Raw genomic sequence first — 18180 nt, forward strand, 5'->3', positions numbered from 1 at the left:
ATACACGTATTAAATTTCTTCTACTTAAATTTTATATGAAATCTGTAGAAATTACTTGAATTATATATAGCTATTTTGCATCAGTTGTATAGTTTGTTTTTACACAGATAATATAGTAGTCTTCATTTGCAAAGTATTTTATTTATAACATCCTCTATTTATATGTATATTAATAAAAATAATCATATATACAATTATATCATACTTCTTACAACCATAGATATGTATAACAAAAATATTCGAAGAGAGAAAAACTTCAAAAATTCTCCAAAATGTTTATTAAGATAATTATTAGCATTGCTAAAAGCATAGAGCGGAATATGATTCGTTACTTAATAATAATCATTTCATAATAATTTATTTATTAATTTTCGAATTCTTTGGGATATAAATAAAATACTAAAAAATATTCCGATACTAATGACTCTTTTTGCAATACTGTTTCATTAATATTAAATATGTTTTTACTTTGCTTTTATCATTGTAGTTAAAAGAGAGATTAATGATTGTGACCTTAATGATTATGTGACCTACGAGAAAATTTAAATCACAAGACGTTTAACTCTTTCAACATATCCTATCTTATAATATTTCAAGTTTTGACATTACATTTTTAAAAAAATAAATAACATAAATTAATACGATACAAATATAATAATACTACATTTAATTGTAATAAAAATTATATGTATATTTTATTATCTAAATAAATAATAATATTTGAATAAAAAAGAAAAATTAATTTTACATTTAACAATGATGCGATTAACAGATGCACCGGGTTTAAGAATATTTGGATTCCACGCCAACATCAACAAAGCAATTCGCACTAATGAATACGGTCAAATCGCTGGTGATACCTATTTAGCAACAGATGGCCGCTGGATTTTTGAGGATTCGGACGTGACTATAAAAAATGGAGATGTACTTCATTACTGGATTTATGTGCAAACGAATGGGATTAATCACAGAAAGAATGACCAAAGATGGACGTATTCCCGTAAGATTATTTACATAAATATATGATTTCTTTGATTCACTGATATAAAAATAATAAAAAATATTATTATGTATATAATATTTCAAATTAATAACGATAGAAAATGAAGTTGATAATCAAGAAACTACACAGACGAATTCTTCAAAATATGAAATTCCAACCGAGGGCCGATTACTACTTGAAGACTATTTCAATTCTTTCAACGCGTCATTATGGAAACGCGAGATAAAGATGCCATTAGATCCGGTGGGTAGTGAGTGTATATGTATATATATATATATATATATATATATATATATATATATTCATACAATGTGTATGTAATTGTATAGACAGATATGTATATTTCATTTCAACTCAATACGATTAATTATGTTGAAATTAGGACTACGAATTTTGCGTATATCACAATCAAAATCATAAGCAACTTGTGCAAGTTCAGGATGGTCAATTATTCATAAGGCCAATTATACTGGAAGACTATTATGGCGAGAACGCAACCGCATATGGAAGATTACAACTTAATGAGTAAATATAAGTAAATTAAATTTCTATTGCATTTTTTTGTTTTATAATCTATCTTTTCGTAGATGTACGAGCTTGGTTGCTTTCGAATGTACGCGACAGGCGTTATCTTATAGCATTCTGCCACCCGTTATATCTGCACGTTTTACCACGAAAGAACGTTTCGTTTTGCAATACGGAAAGATCGAAATACGCGCGAAGTTTCCTGAGGGCGATTGGCTGTATCCAGGTAATTTTGTAATTTTTTTATTGCGAGCGAGACATATATTACGCAATGTGAAACACGTTATGTTGAATAGTCTGTACAGTATCACATAAATTAATCTGAATAAAATACAAAATATAAGACAATTTATATATAATTTATATTAATTGCTTTTTTAATTGCAATTAACTGTATAAGATACATGTTATAATATAATAATAATGTCTAATTAATTATAAGTTGCTAAATATTAATTAGTAACGACACTTATAGTTACTACATAATTTGATTGAATCTCGGCCTAAATTTGTATCGTATTGTTAACATATTATTGGAGCATATATATTTTTTACATTTAATTATGAATAAAGAGTATATTATTTCATATTTTATTAATTTACGTAGTAATTAATTTATACATATAGTATTGTATAGTTAAAAAAAATTGTCATTGCTCTCATCAATTTTTTGCTTTTCTATAGAAAGTTTCGATCAGTTTTTTTCTTTGTATTTTTCTAACAATGATAAATATTATTTAAATAAGACTTAATTTACTTCCCTTTGAACGGTTAATAGATTTGTCACAATTTACAGTATTAATTTTCTTTAAGAAAGATATAACATTATCACAAAATTTTCAAGGAAATATATACTTAGCCATAATTATGCAATCACAACAATAAATATTAATAGTATACTTGATACACACACACACACACACACGCACACGCACACACGCGCACACACACACACACATCTAAATACTATAAATAGGATATTTTCAGCACGTCATAATTCATATATATATATACAATAGTTTTTTATTGAAATATTTAAATGGAAACAAATTACGTAAAACAAAACTTTAAAATACATAAAATAGGTCTTAATTTTATCAGAAATGTGGCTTGAACCACGTTATTCTACTTATGGTATGAACTACGCCAGCGGCCGTGTTCTTCTGGGTTTAACACGTGGCAATGAGAACTTGGTGAATGCTACGAACGTTTCGAAGATCTATGATACTAGACGATTGGATTTTGGCGTGAGAGTAAGCCCATCCCTTAATGAGATCCAAGAAATACTCGTCACAAAAGTAAACGAATTCGGACCACGATGGACGAAGGATTTCCATGTGTACACGACGATCTGGACCAGTGATGGTTTCACGTTTTTGGTCGATGGCGAAGAAGTTGGCCGAATAAGCCCTAATGAAGAGGGATGGACGAGTGGTCCTCACGCAGACAGAAAAGCTGCCCCGTTTGATCAAGAGGTATCATTTAATTCTATTATTCTATTGCACTATAGTTCTATTGTTATAAGACGGTTTTATATTCTTTGTAGTTAAGCAAGCATTATAAATTTATGAAGACATTTTTTTTGTATCTGTTTACCTTATACATATATGTCCCGAATTTAAATATCTAAATTTCGGAAACGTGTAGAGAATTGATAAACCAAGAAAAAAGTCCGTATTAGATAATGCTTGCGTTGCTGCAAGAGGCCAACATTTTGAACAATATCTACATTAAGCAAGTGAATAAATACGATGTGAATAAGTAATATGAAAGTACAAAAATGAAAACTACGTTTTGTCTTTTTTTTTCCAAAACGAAGCAAAAACGAGCATATTTCTACTGGACTTTTTTTCTTATCAATCCCCTATACTCCCGAAGTTTAGACATTTAAATTCGGGCCACCCTGTGTAGTGCAAATTGATTAAATAATTGTGTGTATACATATATATACATAAATTTCTTAAAATTAAATATTTATATTTTTTATAACAGTTCTTTATCACTCTTGGTGTCGGTGTGGGTGGAGTACGTGTGTTTCCGGATGGTACACACAGTTCCGGAATGCGAAAACCATGGAGAAATATAGACGCTAAGGTGCACTTTAATATTTTTTTTATATTATTTAATTTAATTTAATCATTTAATATTATTTAATTAATTAATTTATGGCTAATTTAATATGTTGATGCTTTAATTTTCATTCTTAAAATACTCTTTTACAAAATAAGCATCCGTTTTTTTAAATAATTACATGAAATATCGTCTTGATTCTAGGCAATGTTGAATTTCTGGAACTCTCGGAACCAATGGTTACCAAGCTGGAGACGAGACAGTGGCAATAAGACTGCTTTTGTAATAGATTACATCAAAGTGTGGGCTTTTTAAATCAACGTTGATACATGCATAATTCTTCATTTTTTATCATATTCATTATTTTGTTTTTTATCATTTATGTTATTTGTAATGGTAGACCGGATCTTTTTTATCGCGCAACAATTATATCCTACGTAGGCATTCAGTATTGCGAACATGAAGAAACAAGCTATCAGCAAAAATAGGCAAATCAGTTACCTTCTGATTCAATAATGGCAGAAGATTACAACGTTGCCTGCAATGTTATTGCACTTGGAATCTCCACTAAGACTTATAAAGGCCTTTTTACCTGCGTAACGCAATTAGAGTCCTGTAATTGGACCACTTCTGTTTCTATAAAAGGGTGAACGATGCTCCCATAAAATTGGAAAGAAATTCAGGGTCGCCCGGAGCTGGTTTTTATCTTTAATGATGCCTCCATTAGCCGCTCGGACGGTTATCCTCTGATAATATTCCTGCCGATCACGACATGAACATGAAAATGTCTTAAACCAGCGCAAAGTTTACCAAGGACATAATATTTTCTATAGGATAGATGGTACCATTAATCGTATTTACTTCAACTAAATTTTGCTCTATGCGTTACATTTTCCTTTTTTTCTAATAGCTACTTCTCTATTCTATATGTTCTATTGTATTTTCTATTGTAATCAAATAGATACAAAATTATATAATCAAAGAATAATCAGGTACTTATTTATATTCTAAAGAAATATTACATCATTATATGAAAAGCGGCAACGTGCATAGCTCATAGCTAAAAATAGGGTACCAGACATGATATATTATGGCAAGTGATGATTGTCAAGGTCATCCCTGTGGCAGGTTCGATTTTATTCGTCAGTTTCACTTTTTTTACGTCGAAAGTTCGAAAAAAAATTTGTTTCCAAGATTGTATAGCAAAGATCTATCTATCTGAAGTTGACAGTACTTTTTTAAACAATGTATAAAAAAATTAGATGAAAAAAAAAAGAACATAATTAAAGCACAATGTCGACTTTCGACCTGGCCCATCATTCAAACCGGTTTACCTCGGTTAATGTTGGAAACAAGAAAAAAGGGTCATCATGCGGTTTCTTCCGTCTGCTTCGTGGTATCACGACTGATGCTCTGGCCGGATCCGATTAATTTTAACGTTCTATGGTGCGCACGTGTGTTACCTTTACTGTGGCATAAAATCTCGATAAAGTCGAACGACTTCAGTTCGGCTTTAACGTCTTGTCTGGTTTTGTTTTTGCGGCCTTTTCTACGCGGCGAAACTTTTTCCTCATGAACAGTCGATCGATAGCTCCCGCGGTAGCTACCACGATTTCCTCTCCTACGGTTGGCAGACAATTCAAACTGTTCTAACTTGTAATAAATTTTGTTAAATGTGTGTAAACTTAGTACTTTATTTTAACTTAAGTCAGTAAGTCAGTAGTCACTTGCAAAGATCTCGTGACAGATAATGACTTTGAAAAAAGTGACTGTTATTTTAATCATCTTCGTTTGGGCCACTGATTCTCTGGTGGTTTATTATCCTCGTTCAAGACGATCAAGTAAGTGATTTTATAATATAATTTTTATCATTACAGATTATATGCTATGTAATCTAAACTCTGGAATAGATTACATTCCAGAGTTAATGAATATGATCTATTCATATTTTTCTAATATTAACACAATTTTGGATGAAAATTGACCTACATAATTAAGAATTTTTTACTTTTTTATATCTCCTTTATAAGTTGCAAGATGTTGGAATAACTAAATTAATACTTTATTTTAACAGATGAACTTTAATGTTAAACAATCTTATTAAATGTTATTTTTAATATAAAACTATATTAAACTCAAAAAGTGCATGAGTGAAAATTCATCTACGATAAAGAATTAATTAGAGTAATATCTCTCTCTAGTAAGAACAATATCAATTGTTTTGGGCTATATAAAGTTTAAATATATTCTTAAATTAATAGATATTTATCTTTTACTATAGTATGTCAGAATTATTTACTCAAAACGCAAAAATTAAAAAAATATATCTAAAGGATTTCATAAAAGATAAGTGTTCAAAATATTTTTAATTCTCTTTAAAACACTTTTCAAATAGACTTCTTAGTCAGTGTGTGCATATGTAACATCGATTTATTACTTAAACGGAAACTTCAATAAGAATACATGTGTATATATTTAGCAAAGATGTCATTCAATTAACGCATGTTTAAATGTTTTAAATAAAAACAGTTGTCACTATCCACAGCATATCAATTTTTCCATCTCACAATGTATGCAGTTAAATAATTGAAAAACTTGATTAAGAATGCGTATTGTCGACACATGATGCTGGTGCAACCAACTTTATATAAAATTATACAAGAATTAGATAAGTGAGTATTGTATACATTATGAAAATTTTATTTCAGGTAATGAATATATATTGCACAGATGTACAGCTACTGCGGAATTAATTAGAAAGCATAGGAATGAGGATGTTGGAGCCAGTTTACGCAGAGCCGAAGGAAACTTGGCACAATCGCAAACGCAACAAAAAGGTTCTCTGATTGATGCTATTCAATCCGAAACTTCCAAGCAAATTTCGAATGGTGTTTTTCGACGTATGACTCATATGAGAAGACGCGGTAGTGGACACGCACGTCGAATCGCGGGTAAACATTTAGCAGATACACCTCTTAAAACCGTAAACATCAATGTACCACAAGACAGACCATCAACCTTCAAGAAGAAGAATCCATTACCAGAACTCTCGCGCAACATATCGGGCAGAAACATCAATTCGTCACCACATGTAATAATTATCAAATCTGTCACTTAATATTTTTCTAACATTCAATTTATACTGCCCCAGATTTTAATTTGATTGCAAATTAGTATAACTGCATAATACATAATTACTTGTAATAATACTAAAGAACAGCATATCATTTTTTTTGGAACAATTTACCAATCTTATCTTTCTACAAATATTAATATTAGGTGTAGTAAAAAGTCATCGCGTATTTTTTAGCTCAAAGTTGTATATACAATATCTTCGTCAATAATGAATGAAATTCAAATTAAAAAAAAGGGTTTTAAAGCTTGAAATCTCTACTTTTAAAAGCTTATCACATTTTTTAAGTTTATATGAGTTTGATAATTTTTACATACCAAAAACTACGAGCTGAAAAAGACGAAAAATTTTCTTCTCACTTTGTGGATTTGTAACGTGTCCAAAACGAATTTGAGAAAATTTTCGATTACCTATCGTGAAAGCTTGATACTTTCCCTACAAAATCGTTTTTTTTAAATATTCCTACGACTTTTGATTACTGAGTTATCGCGGATTAAATAAAAGAATTATTTTGACTTTAATTGCTCATAACTCCATTATAAAAATTGTCGTATCATATAATTTAAAAGAGATTTTTAAAGCTGAAACTTTACTCTATTAAGATATATTTATATTGTTGGTAAGAAAGTAATTGCAGTTTTTACTGATAGATGTCTTTTAAAAAAACGCGATGACTTTTTACTACACCTAATATTAATAAATATTATTTTTCATAACTGCGGCCTTTTAAAATAAGATTATTTTTATCGTATAATTAAATTTTCAAAAATTAAAATAAGTATAAAGTTAAATAAATAAACTTGAAATGTATTTTTTTGTAGTTTATATTGATAAAACTATTATATCTACAACCTGGATCATATAAACAATTATTCATAATGAGTAATTATTAATTATACATTATATAGTTACGTATTACCAATTGCAGCTATACTCTCAGGCAACTTCTCCATCTCAACCTGCAAATAAAAGTTCTTAGATAAGTCAGATGTAAATGAATTTGAATCTATTTTATATTATAGGTTCGTTCTTTCAGCTAAATTTCTTGCACCATTATTTCCTCGTTTTCTCGTTTCTATATAGAGAAAAAACAAGGAAAGATGAACAATATAAAGTACATAGAAGTATAGTTGAATAGACCATATAAAACTCTGACCTTGGTCACTTTCATTGCCACTCCTTCTGGCAAATTTCTTTGAAGATATTCTAGAAAAGTATCTGCTGTCGATCCAGTCAATTTTAAAAAGTCTAGATAGCGATAGTAAGTCCTAATTTCATACTGAACTCGGTGCTTTTTATGAACATGAGCAGATTTTAATACTGTCCAGCGTTCGTGGATAGCTTTATATGGTGCTGTACTGTAAACAAAAAAAATTATTTTAATATATTATCCAATCAGCTATTTTTTGTGATGTTTCCTGTGGAGGACTTATGTAAGTGCTTTTACGTTGAAGTTAAATAACCGAATAAGACCTGATTATATCAATGTTACTTTAGGCCTGTTCTTTTTGGCTGAACTTTTGCATCAATTCATCTTCTTCTTCTTTCATCTTGAAGAGAAAAGAAAAAAAGATGAACTGATGCAAAAGTTCAGCTAAAAAGAATAAGCCTTTTGACTTTAAGCAAGACTTAAAATTCTTACTTTCTTTTTTTAAAGCCAAAAGAGAGAAAGAGATGAAAAGTTTTAAGTCTTATTTAAAGTCAAAGTAACATTGAGTTACAACCGGATCTAACTAGAACATTAATAAACAAATAACTAGAACTCACTTTCTACCTATGTTGATCTTCAAATGATTTGCAGCCATCGTTGCAAATATTCCATAGCTCTTTAATACCGCTGGATCATTTCCCCTGACTTCAACTTCAACTTTTTTATACAACTTATCTGGTGTGCCCTAAGAAATAAATATTCTATTTACACTCTATATTTGAATAAATTAATGGAAATATAACAATAACAAAATTTATCGTGTTTATCAAAAGAGAAACCTGTTCTTTCATTGAATCCTGTTGCTGCTCGTTCTGTTGCTGTGTTGACATGAAAAGTTTCATGGAGGGTATATCGTTTCGTAGATATTTACGCACGAGAACACCAGGATATCCTGATTCATGTTGTATGGCAGCAAAAGTAATATTTCTGAGAAGAAGTGGTAGCTAACAGAATATAACACGGTTAACCTCAATTTCAATTTGCATTGGCTTTATGTTTATATCGAGATACCTTTGATAAGATCATTTTTTGACGTTTTATATCGGCGAACAGAATTCCAAACTGCGAGGTAATCTCCAGAAATTTTATGAATTTATTATTTCCGTGTTATGTAAACATATTCATTCGTATATGCGTTTAGCTGAACACGGTAACTGTAACTGAGGCTAATTTGCTAGATCCAGCGATCATAACCAATAAACCAATCCAATCATATTCGCTTACTGCTCAGCATGCACAATTGTTGTTTCTATTAAACATAGATTGTACATACAACGTACACTGAATACAATTGCAATTAGAATCGTACAACAGTTGTGTAGTTGATTGTGATGTCACCTTGTAGGTGCAATATATTTATGTATTATAGTAATAATATAAAATTCTCTTAGTAAAACAAAAATACTGCGAGATTGTGCAAAGTTTATATTTGCATTAAACTAAAATGACTAAATTTGATACTCATTATTGCAATGTTAGATGTTTGTTAAACATAGACTAATATTTAAAGTTACAAGAAGAGTTTTAATAGTTTCAATAATTAAACATTGATATCTGGTTTTTTATGGTAACAGAATACGATTAATTATGTCTGAAGTTATATAGACATATATAATTAGAAAAAGAAAATTACTTAACATATTAAAAATTTATTAACATAATATGTTAAGTAATTTTCTAAATATCTAAACATGCATATATTATATGCATATTTAAATCCACAAAAATTATCTGATGCAATATAAATTTCTTATCTTCGAAAATGTAAAATATTTAATTAAAATAAAGCGCAGTTTTGTATATTTTTATTTTATGTTCAGTTTGTAATAAACAACGTCCGTTATAGAATTTTATTTAATTTGTTCGAAATTGTTACAATTTTGATTTAAAAGAATATACATCGTGATTGGTATAATTTTTAAATATAATATAATGAGTCTAATCGAAACATTTATCAAAACTGAACCGGAACACTCGGTTATACAATTTCAATCAAAACCGAAATTAAAATTAAAAATAAGAATTTTATAAAGGCCATATATAAGTATAAACATAACGGCATCATGTACTTTTTGTAAATAAATACCATAATTTAGGAAACAGTAATTAAATTTCAGCCAAAATCGAAAACCAAAACTTTGGTTGTGTACCAATTTTGGCTAAAGAATATAAGTGCTTTTTCTTTATAAACGTTATAATTATTGAAACAATAATTACACATATTAAATTTAATATTTATGGAAAAGAGTTATATGGTTTCAGTCGAAACTGACACACAAGTTCGTTTTCAGTTTCAGTAAAAGTTTCAATTCGGAGACTCTAATAATAAAAAACTCATAAATTGCAGATTTTTAAATATGAAATATGAGATGTCAGCTTGTGATATATTTTAGAAAACGCTTCAATGAGAGATACAGTTAGCTATTATTGCATACATATAAATCAACTGCAATTCATATTATACATACTACATATATCATTTGCAATTCGTGCAAAACTATGTATGTACAATGTACATCTCCTCAGTAAATATATAGGCTATTTTTATTTCTCTCACTGCACAAATAATGTAATAACATTTAAACATAAAAAAAAATAATAAGTATCGTCTGTTTTGTCTTATTGAAATACATATTAATAAATTGTTTCATTATGAATCATTTGAAAGAATGGAAATACTTTTAAACACTATTATTTGCACAAAAATCACAATATAAATCACATAATAGAAACAGATATTTTAACACATACTGCAGTCATAACTTTATTTGACATCGCATATTTGTTTTACATTATGTTTTTAATACCCATTTAATTCAATTAATGATCTGTGCTTTTGTTTTATAAACCGAAATGCTCAAAAGTGATGTTAAACTATTATTACTTTGAGTGTAACATTAAAATATCTTGTCTAACATCTTATAACTAACGTCGATCCTTAAACAAATTGGGCACAAAGGATCGTTGCGGTGTCTGAAAACCATAATTTGATTGCCATCCAACGTTAGTCCCAACGTTGGATCCAACGTTAGTGCCTCCTTGCCAGTTGGTAGATGACGATGATACCTTCTTATTCATATCGTTTAAAGGCAACCAACGCGAGTCGTTTATACTTGGATTATTACTATTTTGGCATAACGATTTCGCTGGAAATATCTGCGACTTATTTTGCCAATTATCTTTGGATTTTCCCCAAGGATCCTTGTCAACTTCTCTGGACCAATTGGTCGATGAAGTAGCCTGATTATCGATGTTCCTGTTCAATCCAAGATTGCCGTCGTCCCCCCAAGGGTCCCTTGCGTCTTCTGGAAGGTCATTCCAATCATCTTTATCTCCTTGATTCCAATCATTAGATTGCGACTGTTCCCATCGCGGCTTATTTGTACTCATCCAAGGCTCCTTGTTGCGGCCACCCAAATTATCCCGATTCCAATTTTCGCCACCATTTCCTGATCTGGATGGACCGGACCATCTATTGTCTGAAGTGTGCCAAGGTTCTTTCATATTTCCAAGTGATTGTTTTGCATTCCATGAATTTCCATGAGATGAAGATTCTCTGCCATCCCAGGATTTATCTTGATTAGTTGGTTTGCGATATTTCTCATTATCAGACAAAGCCTGCCAATTTCCGCTTGTTGTCGGTTGTCTTTCATTACGCCAAATGTTTTCCGGTCTTTCATTAACGGACCGTTGCCAAGTGCTGCTTTGTTCAATAGCACCTCGACTTGGTATGTCCCATTCATCCGCAAATCTATTTGGTGGCGAGCTCTGGCGTCTTGGAGGGGATAACTGTCGCCTTGGAGGAGATTGCTGACGCCTCGGAGGAGATTGCTGTCGTCTCGGAGGAGATTGCTGTCGCCTTGGAGGCGAAGCATTACGTATATGTGGTGCTTGATGTGGCGAAAAGTGTCTCATGGGAGAAGACTGATGCCGCGATGGAATCAAGTCTCTTGGTCTTGATGGAGACATCATTCTGACAATAGGCGACATAGGTCTTCTTTCCGGAGACAACTGTCTCGCAGATAAGTCATATTCCATCGGAGATATTTGTCGTCTAGGTGGAGATAACTGTGGTCTTGGCGGCGATATGTGCCGTCTCATAGGTGACATTGGTCGACCTGAAACTTGCATCGGTCGTCTTGGCGGAGACATTCGATTAATCGGTGAAAACGGACGTCTAAGTGGTGATATTTCACGTCTTTCTCTATTATCAGATACCATTACTCTTATTGGCGACACTGGCCGTCTCTGAGAATATTCTCGATGTGACGGAGAATTACGTACTTGATATGATCTATCTGGAGAAAGATGTCTTCTAGATGGCGAGGATAAGCGTCTCGGTGGTGATAGTAACGGACGTTTTGATGAAAATCCATCTGATGGAGATGCTCGTTGTGTAAATGATAAATTTTGTCTTTTCATTGGAGAAATAGGTCTTCTTACAGATCCCGTATCACTCCAACGATTTCTATCAAAACCTTTATTCTTATTCCAAAAATTATCTTGGTTTTGTTGTCTATTTCTGTTGTCAAATGATTTTTGAGGAAATTCCGGTCTGTTGTCGGATTTAAATTTTTTTGATACTGGCATTATCATATTTGGCTCTAATGGTGCAAGGTTATGATATTTTTTGAATTTTGGTTTATTGTCCTCTGTTTCTAAGTATTCTTTGTTCGCTGTCGTAATAACGATATCCTGTGCACGAGTTTCTTGTACAAATCGACCTTTCAAAAGAGGATCGTCATCAAGCGTCTTCGACTCAGGTTCAGGTGGCGCAATGCGATCCCACACTGAACGTGGCAAATGAGCTTGAATTTTATTAGTTTGGTCGAGAACCAAGCTTAACACATTTTTTAATTCCTTAGCGGTCGTTGCATCAACCGTAGGAGATGGACCGCTTAACTTTTCTTTGGCTGCTTCAAGTATTTCTCGACTTTCATTCACCTTCTGTATTAGATCTGTGTCAATTCGGTTACTCAATAATTTTTCTCTTAAATCAACTTGTTCTTTAATCTCCCTTGTTTTTTTCTCAAATAATGGATTGATACGAAGATTTGAGTTTTCATAAAACCAGGTCTTTTTCTTAGCTGTAACATCTGATTAATAAAAAATTGATTAGATGTGTGTATGTGTATATATGTAATATCATGTAATGTCTATTAGTTGTGTATCACCAAACTTACCCTGTTGTCCCACTTTAGATTTAGATCCAATCTTTTCAATTTTTTTAGGAATTTTATTAATTTCTATTATATCAGGTGAACGGTCTCGTTTCAATTTTAGTTTACCTTTTACTGGTAAAGAACTACTTTTCACTGCTTTGGTTACTTTTTTCGTGTGTAACGCTTTAGATTTTTCCACAAGTTCAGGTTTAGCTAAGGGATTCTTTCTTACCCATGCATCAGCATTTTCAGATTTATCATTATTGATTATTTTCTCTAAAACTTTAGTATTAGCTAACGTTTTGCTTTCTTCCTCCAGCATCTTGATAAACCACGGCTGCGTAAGCCTATGCATGAGTCTACGTTCCATTAGAATAACTACCTCAAAATGAGGTCCCGTAGGCAAGGTATCGACGACACATGCTCGAATTGGCATGAATGGATGACCGAGCCCAGTTTCTATAGGCCGTGCAAGTTCTAATATTGCTCGAACTGATTGTTTTGTCAATGTAGTCACCATTACAATACGTCGAAGAGAACTGATCTTCCTTAAGCATGTCATTACTTCGATAGCTAAAAGATATTATAACTTTAGAGTTTTATTATCGCAAGGTATATGTTGTGATCGGAATGCTAAATGTTATTAATTAATCGCCAATAAAACGATTAAAAAAAAACAATTTTGCGTACCTCTACCCATATTGGTGCCCGCATTGACTATACAATAAGTCACACGATTTTTATTATGTAAATCACGCGCAGAATTTAGTTTAGTTACAATTTCGGATGGAGATCCCATTATGAACGATGCATTGTATATGTTGTTCAATTCGCATGTCATTTCAGCCTCTTCTATTTCCGAAGGTGAATCAACTCCTATCACTTCTCGACATTTCTGTTATAATGCAATGATAGTACATTACTCTTTTCATTAATTTGCTTAACATTGCGTTTATGTATACATACATAACGCATGATGTTAAAATATCAATATTTATTAGGTTGTTTAATAATGCGTTTACTTACATAAAATATCTTATGTAAGTTACGCAGGTACTTACAGATGCTATTGTAAGTCCAATTACACCTATTCCACAACCAATTTCAAGTATTGTAATTTTTTTTGTGGGCTCAAGCATGTCCGCAACTGTTTTAGCTACATTCCATGCACCAGCAGCATTACACCAAAAGTTCGTCTTTGGCGCAAGCTGCACTTTCAAATTACCCACGGTTTCATCTAGAGCTTCTGCTCCCACTAAGAATGTTGTAACAATTTTATCATCGCGTCTGAAATGAATGCAATAATATATGCAATTTTTTGCTATTTGGAGCGTAGTTTATCTTGTTGGAATCTTACTTGTTCATCGATTTACAATAGAGAGATTTGACATTACAATTCCTTCCCGAACCAGACTCATATGTCTGTTTCAAACGATCCATAGTACTACGACTAATATTTTTCCCGGTTGCAAAAAGCATAAGTTCATCCTTGCTATTGCAACGTACTAACAAACACAACCAATGTTGGTTTTTATCTTGATCTATATCTTTATCTTTCTTCGTGTCAATATCCATAGATGTATCATCTGATAGATTTTCATTAGAAGTGTCTTGAGCCGTGTCTTCAGTCGCAGATATAGTTGTTTGAAGAAAATCTTCAAATATCTATGTACCAATAATCATCGGTATTACAAGCTCTGTATAACTTATATTTAATATAAGTTATCTAAAATTAAATTATGTCGTTTTTTGCATTTAAGATTTATATAATATAAATCTTATTTATATGTATGTACACATACATATGTATTTGTATATGCATTAGTTTGCATGTGCATGCGTGCGCGCGCGCTTGTGTGTAACACATACAGTAGGTGATAAAAATAACAGAATCATATAAATTAAAAATTTTACAGAAATACTTCCAGATGATAGATTGCATATTTTAAAATAAGATGAAAATTATAAAAATGAGCAAATTCACTAAAACATTTATAATTTTCTTTTTATTTTGTTCTTGATCGTTGTTAAAATCAGAAGTGAAGAATCTTACCAGTATCTTACTCTAATCTATTCTCACAATTTGCTTGTCACTTCATTTCACGAACTGTTGACAATATCTAATTGTAAAATGGAATTTGTAACATGGCCTATTTCTTGTCAACATTGACGAATTAAAGACTGGAAATTTAATTGATCAGATATCAAGAAAACAATCAAGTTTTGGTTGTTGCGAGACGTTAAGAATCTATGCTGGATGTAATTATAAATATCGTGAGTCTTTACTTTTTAAGATTATATATAGTTAAAATTACTTTCGCTCATTTTTAATATCCATTAAATATTAAATTTAATTAATAACATTCTATTTTATTTGTTCGTCTTTGGCTTTCTCGACATATTATATTGCATTTTCAATGAGCAAGTTATTATTGTTTATCTTATTATTGTTTATTTATAATTTTATTGGTCAACATCTAGTGAATTTGCTTACTTTTGTAATTTTTAAGAATCACCAACAAACGTTAATTAAACAAACATTTATTTGATTAATGTGTGGCATAGGACAGAAACAATCAAAATAAACTTAAAATGTAAGGAAAGTATGTCCAAACGAATTAATGTGATAATTATAGTAAAAGGAGGTATTACATAAAATATTAAGTCTATTGTCATTTTTATACTCCATAATTCATAATTACATAAGCTAAATTTTTGTTTTTAGTGTATTTTAGTGTATTTTAGTATTCAACTGTCTATTAAAAATTATCATGTATACATTATCTTTTCTCTCTCTGATTGTATTTCTACATAAACTAAAAAAAAATCATTTTTCGAACTATGATTCTAATTTGATCACCCACTGTACAGACAACAACGCACATCACGCACACACGTATGCGCATGTATGCGTTATTATTAATTTATCTATTACAAAAGTTTACTTTATAAATAAACTCGCATATTTATACATAGTATATGTATAGATTTAGCTTTTAATCAAATATATCATCTACATAGTAGATATTTTGTGAGTGTGTGTGTATACATATACGGTAGACCACCCATACCACTCTTTTATCTTCGCAGGATAAGGTCTAATCATAAAAATGTTTAGACAAAACTTAGGGTTTAAAAATATCTATTTACTAATTTTATCAGTTTGAGTGACATCATCAAGATTAGGTCAAGGTCACATCGATTTTTTTTGGAACATTCAATTTTTGATTCCATCTAATAGCCGATATCGAGAGCTTTCCAAAACACTATAAAACAATAAAATTATTTTTCATTAAGTATTTTTCAAGTTATAAGGCTTGAAAGTTACAGTACCGCCAGCATTAGCATTACGGAAGGTGTCCAATCAATGGCTAAAATCTCTTAAATGTTGTTTAGGATCATATCCTGGATAACATTTGTCAAGATCAAGGCCATTAAAGATTGTTTTCATTTTTATACTAAAAATTCATTTTTACGTAAAAATTAAAATAAGAGGTACAACCTCCAATGGTTTTGATCTCGACAAATGTTATCTAGGACATGATCCTGAACAACATTCAAGAGGTTTTAGCCGTCAGTCGGACATGTTGCGTAATGCTAATGCTAGTAATATTATCAAGCATCATAACTCAAAAAGTACTTAATGAAAAAATATTTTCCTATAGCGTTTTGGAAAGACACCAGGTATTAGATTTTGGAATCAAAAGTAGAGTGTTCCATTGAAAGAAATCGATATGACCTTGGCGACACTACCCAAGATCAAACTAATAAGATCAGTAAATAGATCTTTTTGAACACTACAACTTTGTTTTGAACTTTTCTGTAAAACTTATATTTTCCAAGATATTCAGATGTTCTAATCTTTTTGGAACATCCTGTATATATCAATATATATATTGATATATATACATATATCATATGTATATGTATCAATAGTCACATTTTTCTTTCTTTTTTCTTGTAAAATAAGTTCTTATCCATCTTTCCATTTCACAATAGTGTAATATAAGTATCAAGCGGCATATGATATTTATTTTATATTGGCTTTTTTTTATATATAGTTAATTACAGATTTTTACATTTATATTTCTTATAAATATTTATTTATATTTATAAATATTTGTATATTTTGTTTATTAAAAAAATATAGTATATCTTAGAAATGGAAATGGAATTGTGATGGAAATTTCAAGTGCATTTATTATATTGCACCTATATAGCATTGTGCAAATTAAATTTACAGATGCTCTTTTTGTTTCTCTCTATTCTTATTTCATGCATATATTTATATACATACATGTATAATTAGTCATACGCCTATATATTTTTTCTCATTTACTATTCTTGTTGATGTTATCATGCTCTTATTGATTACAATCACTGTATACACAAGTAGATTTTCAAAGGCTTTCCTTTTTTATTCATATATGTAAGACTATCCGTATTATATACTTTTATAGTATGTAATACAAAGTCAATGTATCACCTTCGAAATATATTTTGTTATAATATATAAGTTTTACTATATATGACTATTAGAGAAAGTTCTCTTAAAATAAGTAAATATCCTTTTTTCTTCATTTTTCGCAGTATATTAAGTAGATTTAAAAGATAGAATTATTTTGTCTTTTGTTACATATATATATCTGGTGTTCATAATTATTATAATTGTTCATAATTATTAAATTTCATTCAGTTTTTACAAGATAGAAGATATTCACGAGTACGTATATGTTTCAAGAGCTAAATGTTGCATATATTTTATAAATAAATGTAAATTGAGTTCATATAAAACATATAGATTAATCAAAAAGTTTTTATCCGTTTTTTTATTTCATATATAAAAATTATATTTAAAAAAAAAAACGAATAAACTTTTTGTAATAAATTTTACCTTAACTGCCTTTAATACAAAAGATGGAAACTCAGTTATATGAGGGGCAGCAGCAGATCCTATTCCAATTGGTTCGAGATTCCAAGTTGATTTGAAATTATTAACAGGAGAGTCTGGATCTGGTTTTATAGACTCCTGTATAGTTTTTTTTCTGCCTACACACATACCATTACAGATATATTT

General features: G+C 30.4%; 3 protein-coding genes across 6 annotated transcripts in view; 1 reads left to right on the forward strand and 2 right to left on the reverse strand.

The window, feature by feature from the left end:
* The window catches only part of LOC108747698 (beta-1,3-glucan-binding protein-like), an 8111-nt gene extending 1280 nt beyond the window's left edge, over nucleotides 1-6831 (forward strand). The window contains exons 2-9 of one of the 2 annotated variants that reach the window (XM_018485348.1): nucleotides 773-1000; nucleotides 1101-1246; nucleotides 1386-1528; nucleotides 1591-1754; nucleotides 2630-3003; nucleotides 3521-3622; nucleotides 5346-5439; nucleotides 6307-6831. In XM_018485348.1, coding sequence (XP_018340850.1) covers nucleotides 773-1000; nucleotides 1101-1246; nucleotides 1386-1528; nucleotides 1591-1754; nucleotides 2630-3003; nucleotides 3521-3622; nucleotides 5346-5439; nucleotides 6307-6716 — 1661 coding nt within the window. In that variant the 3' untranslated portion in view covers nucleotides 6717-6831. The other variant, XM_018485347.1, reaches the window with a different exon arrangement.
* Nucleotides 6832-7588: 757 nt separating this feature from the next.
* LOC108747699 (28S ribosomal protein S10, mitochondrial) lies at nucleotides 7589-9305 on the reverse strand. 2 transcript variants are annotated; one of them, XM_018485349.1, is made up of 5 exons: nucleotides 8953-9305; nucleotides 8700-8885; nucleotides 8499-8626; nucleotides 7888-8089; nucleotides 7589-7690 (listed from the first exon to the last, which is right to left on the reverse strand). In XM_018485349.1, exons 1-5 carry the CDS (start codon nucleotides 8965-8967, stop codon nucleotides 7640-7642), a joined length of 582 nt encoding a protein of 193 aa, XP_018340851.1. In that variant the 5' UTR covers nucleotides 8968-9305; the 3' UTR covers nucleotides 7589-7639. The 2 variants fall into 2 exon arrangements, with proteins under 2 accessions (XP_018340851.1, XP_018340852.1); XM_018485350.1 differs by having other exon boundaries at nucleotides 8721-8885; nucleotides 8953-9303.
* A 1239-nt stretch (nucleotides 9306-10544) lies between these two features.
* The window catches only part of LOC108747696, an 11385-nt gene continuing 3749 nt past the window's right edge, over nucleotides 10545-18180 (reverse strand). For both annotated transcript variants that reach the window (XM_018485341.1, XM_018485342.1), the window contains 6 exons: nucleotides 17998-18152; nucleotides 14461-14768; nucleotides 14165-14390; nucleotides 13794-13998; nucleotides 13125-13676; nucleotides 10545-13037 (listed from right to left, as the gene is read on the reverse strand). In XM_018485341.1, coding sequence (XP_018340843.1) covers nucleotides 10867-13037; nucleotides 13125-13676; nucleotides 13794-13998; nucleotides 14165-14390; nucleotides 14461-14768; nucleotides 17998-18152 — 3617 coding nt within the window. In that variant the 3' untranslated portion in view covers nucleotides 10545-10866. The remainder of the gene's footprint in view (nucleotides 13038-13124; nucleotides 13677-13793; nucleotides 13999-14164; nucleotides 14391-14460; nucleotides 14769-17997; nucleotides 18153-18180) is intronic.

Source organism: Trachymyrmex septentrionalis, unplaced genomic scaffold (genome assembly GCF_001594115.1).
Source record: "Trachymyrmex septentrionalis isolate Tsep2-gDNA-1 unplaced genomic scaffold, Tsep1.0 scaffold20, whole genome shotgun sequence".
Lineage (NCBI taxonomy): Eukaryota > Metazoa > Arthropoda > Insecta > Hymenoptera > Formicidae > Trachymyrmex > Trachymyrmex septentrionalis.

What these genes read in the sequence shown, in the direction of transcription:
- LOC108747699 (XM_018485349.1), bottom strand. An exon ending in AAGATCAACATAGGTAGAAA is followed by an intron (nt 8,090 to 8,498) that starts GTGAGTTCTAGT and finishes TTTTGTTTACAG; the next exon opens with TACAGCACCATATAAAGCTA. An exon ending in TGGCAATGAAAGTGACCAAG is followed by an intron (nt 7,691 to 7,887) that starts GTCAGAGTTTTA and finishes TTTTATTTGCAG; the next exon opens with GTTGAGATGGAGAAGTTGCC.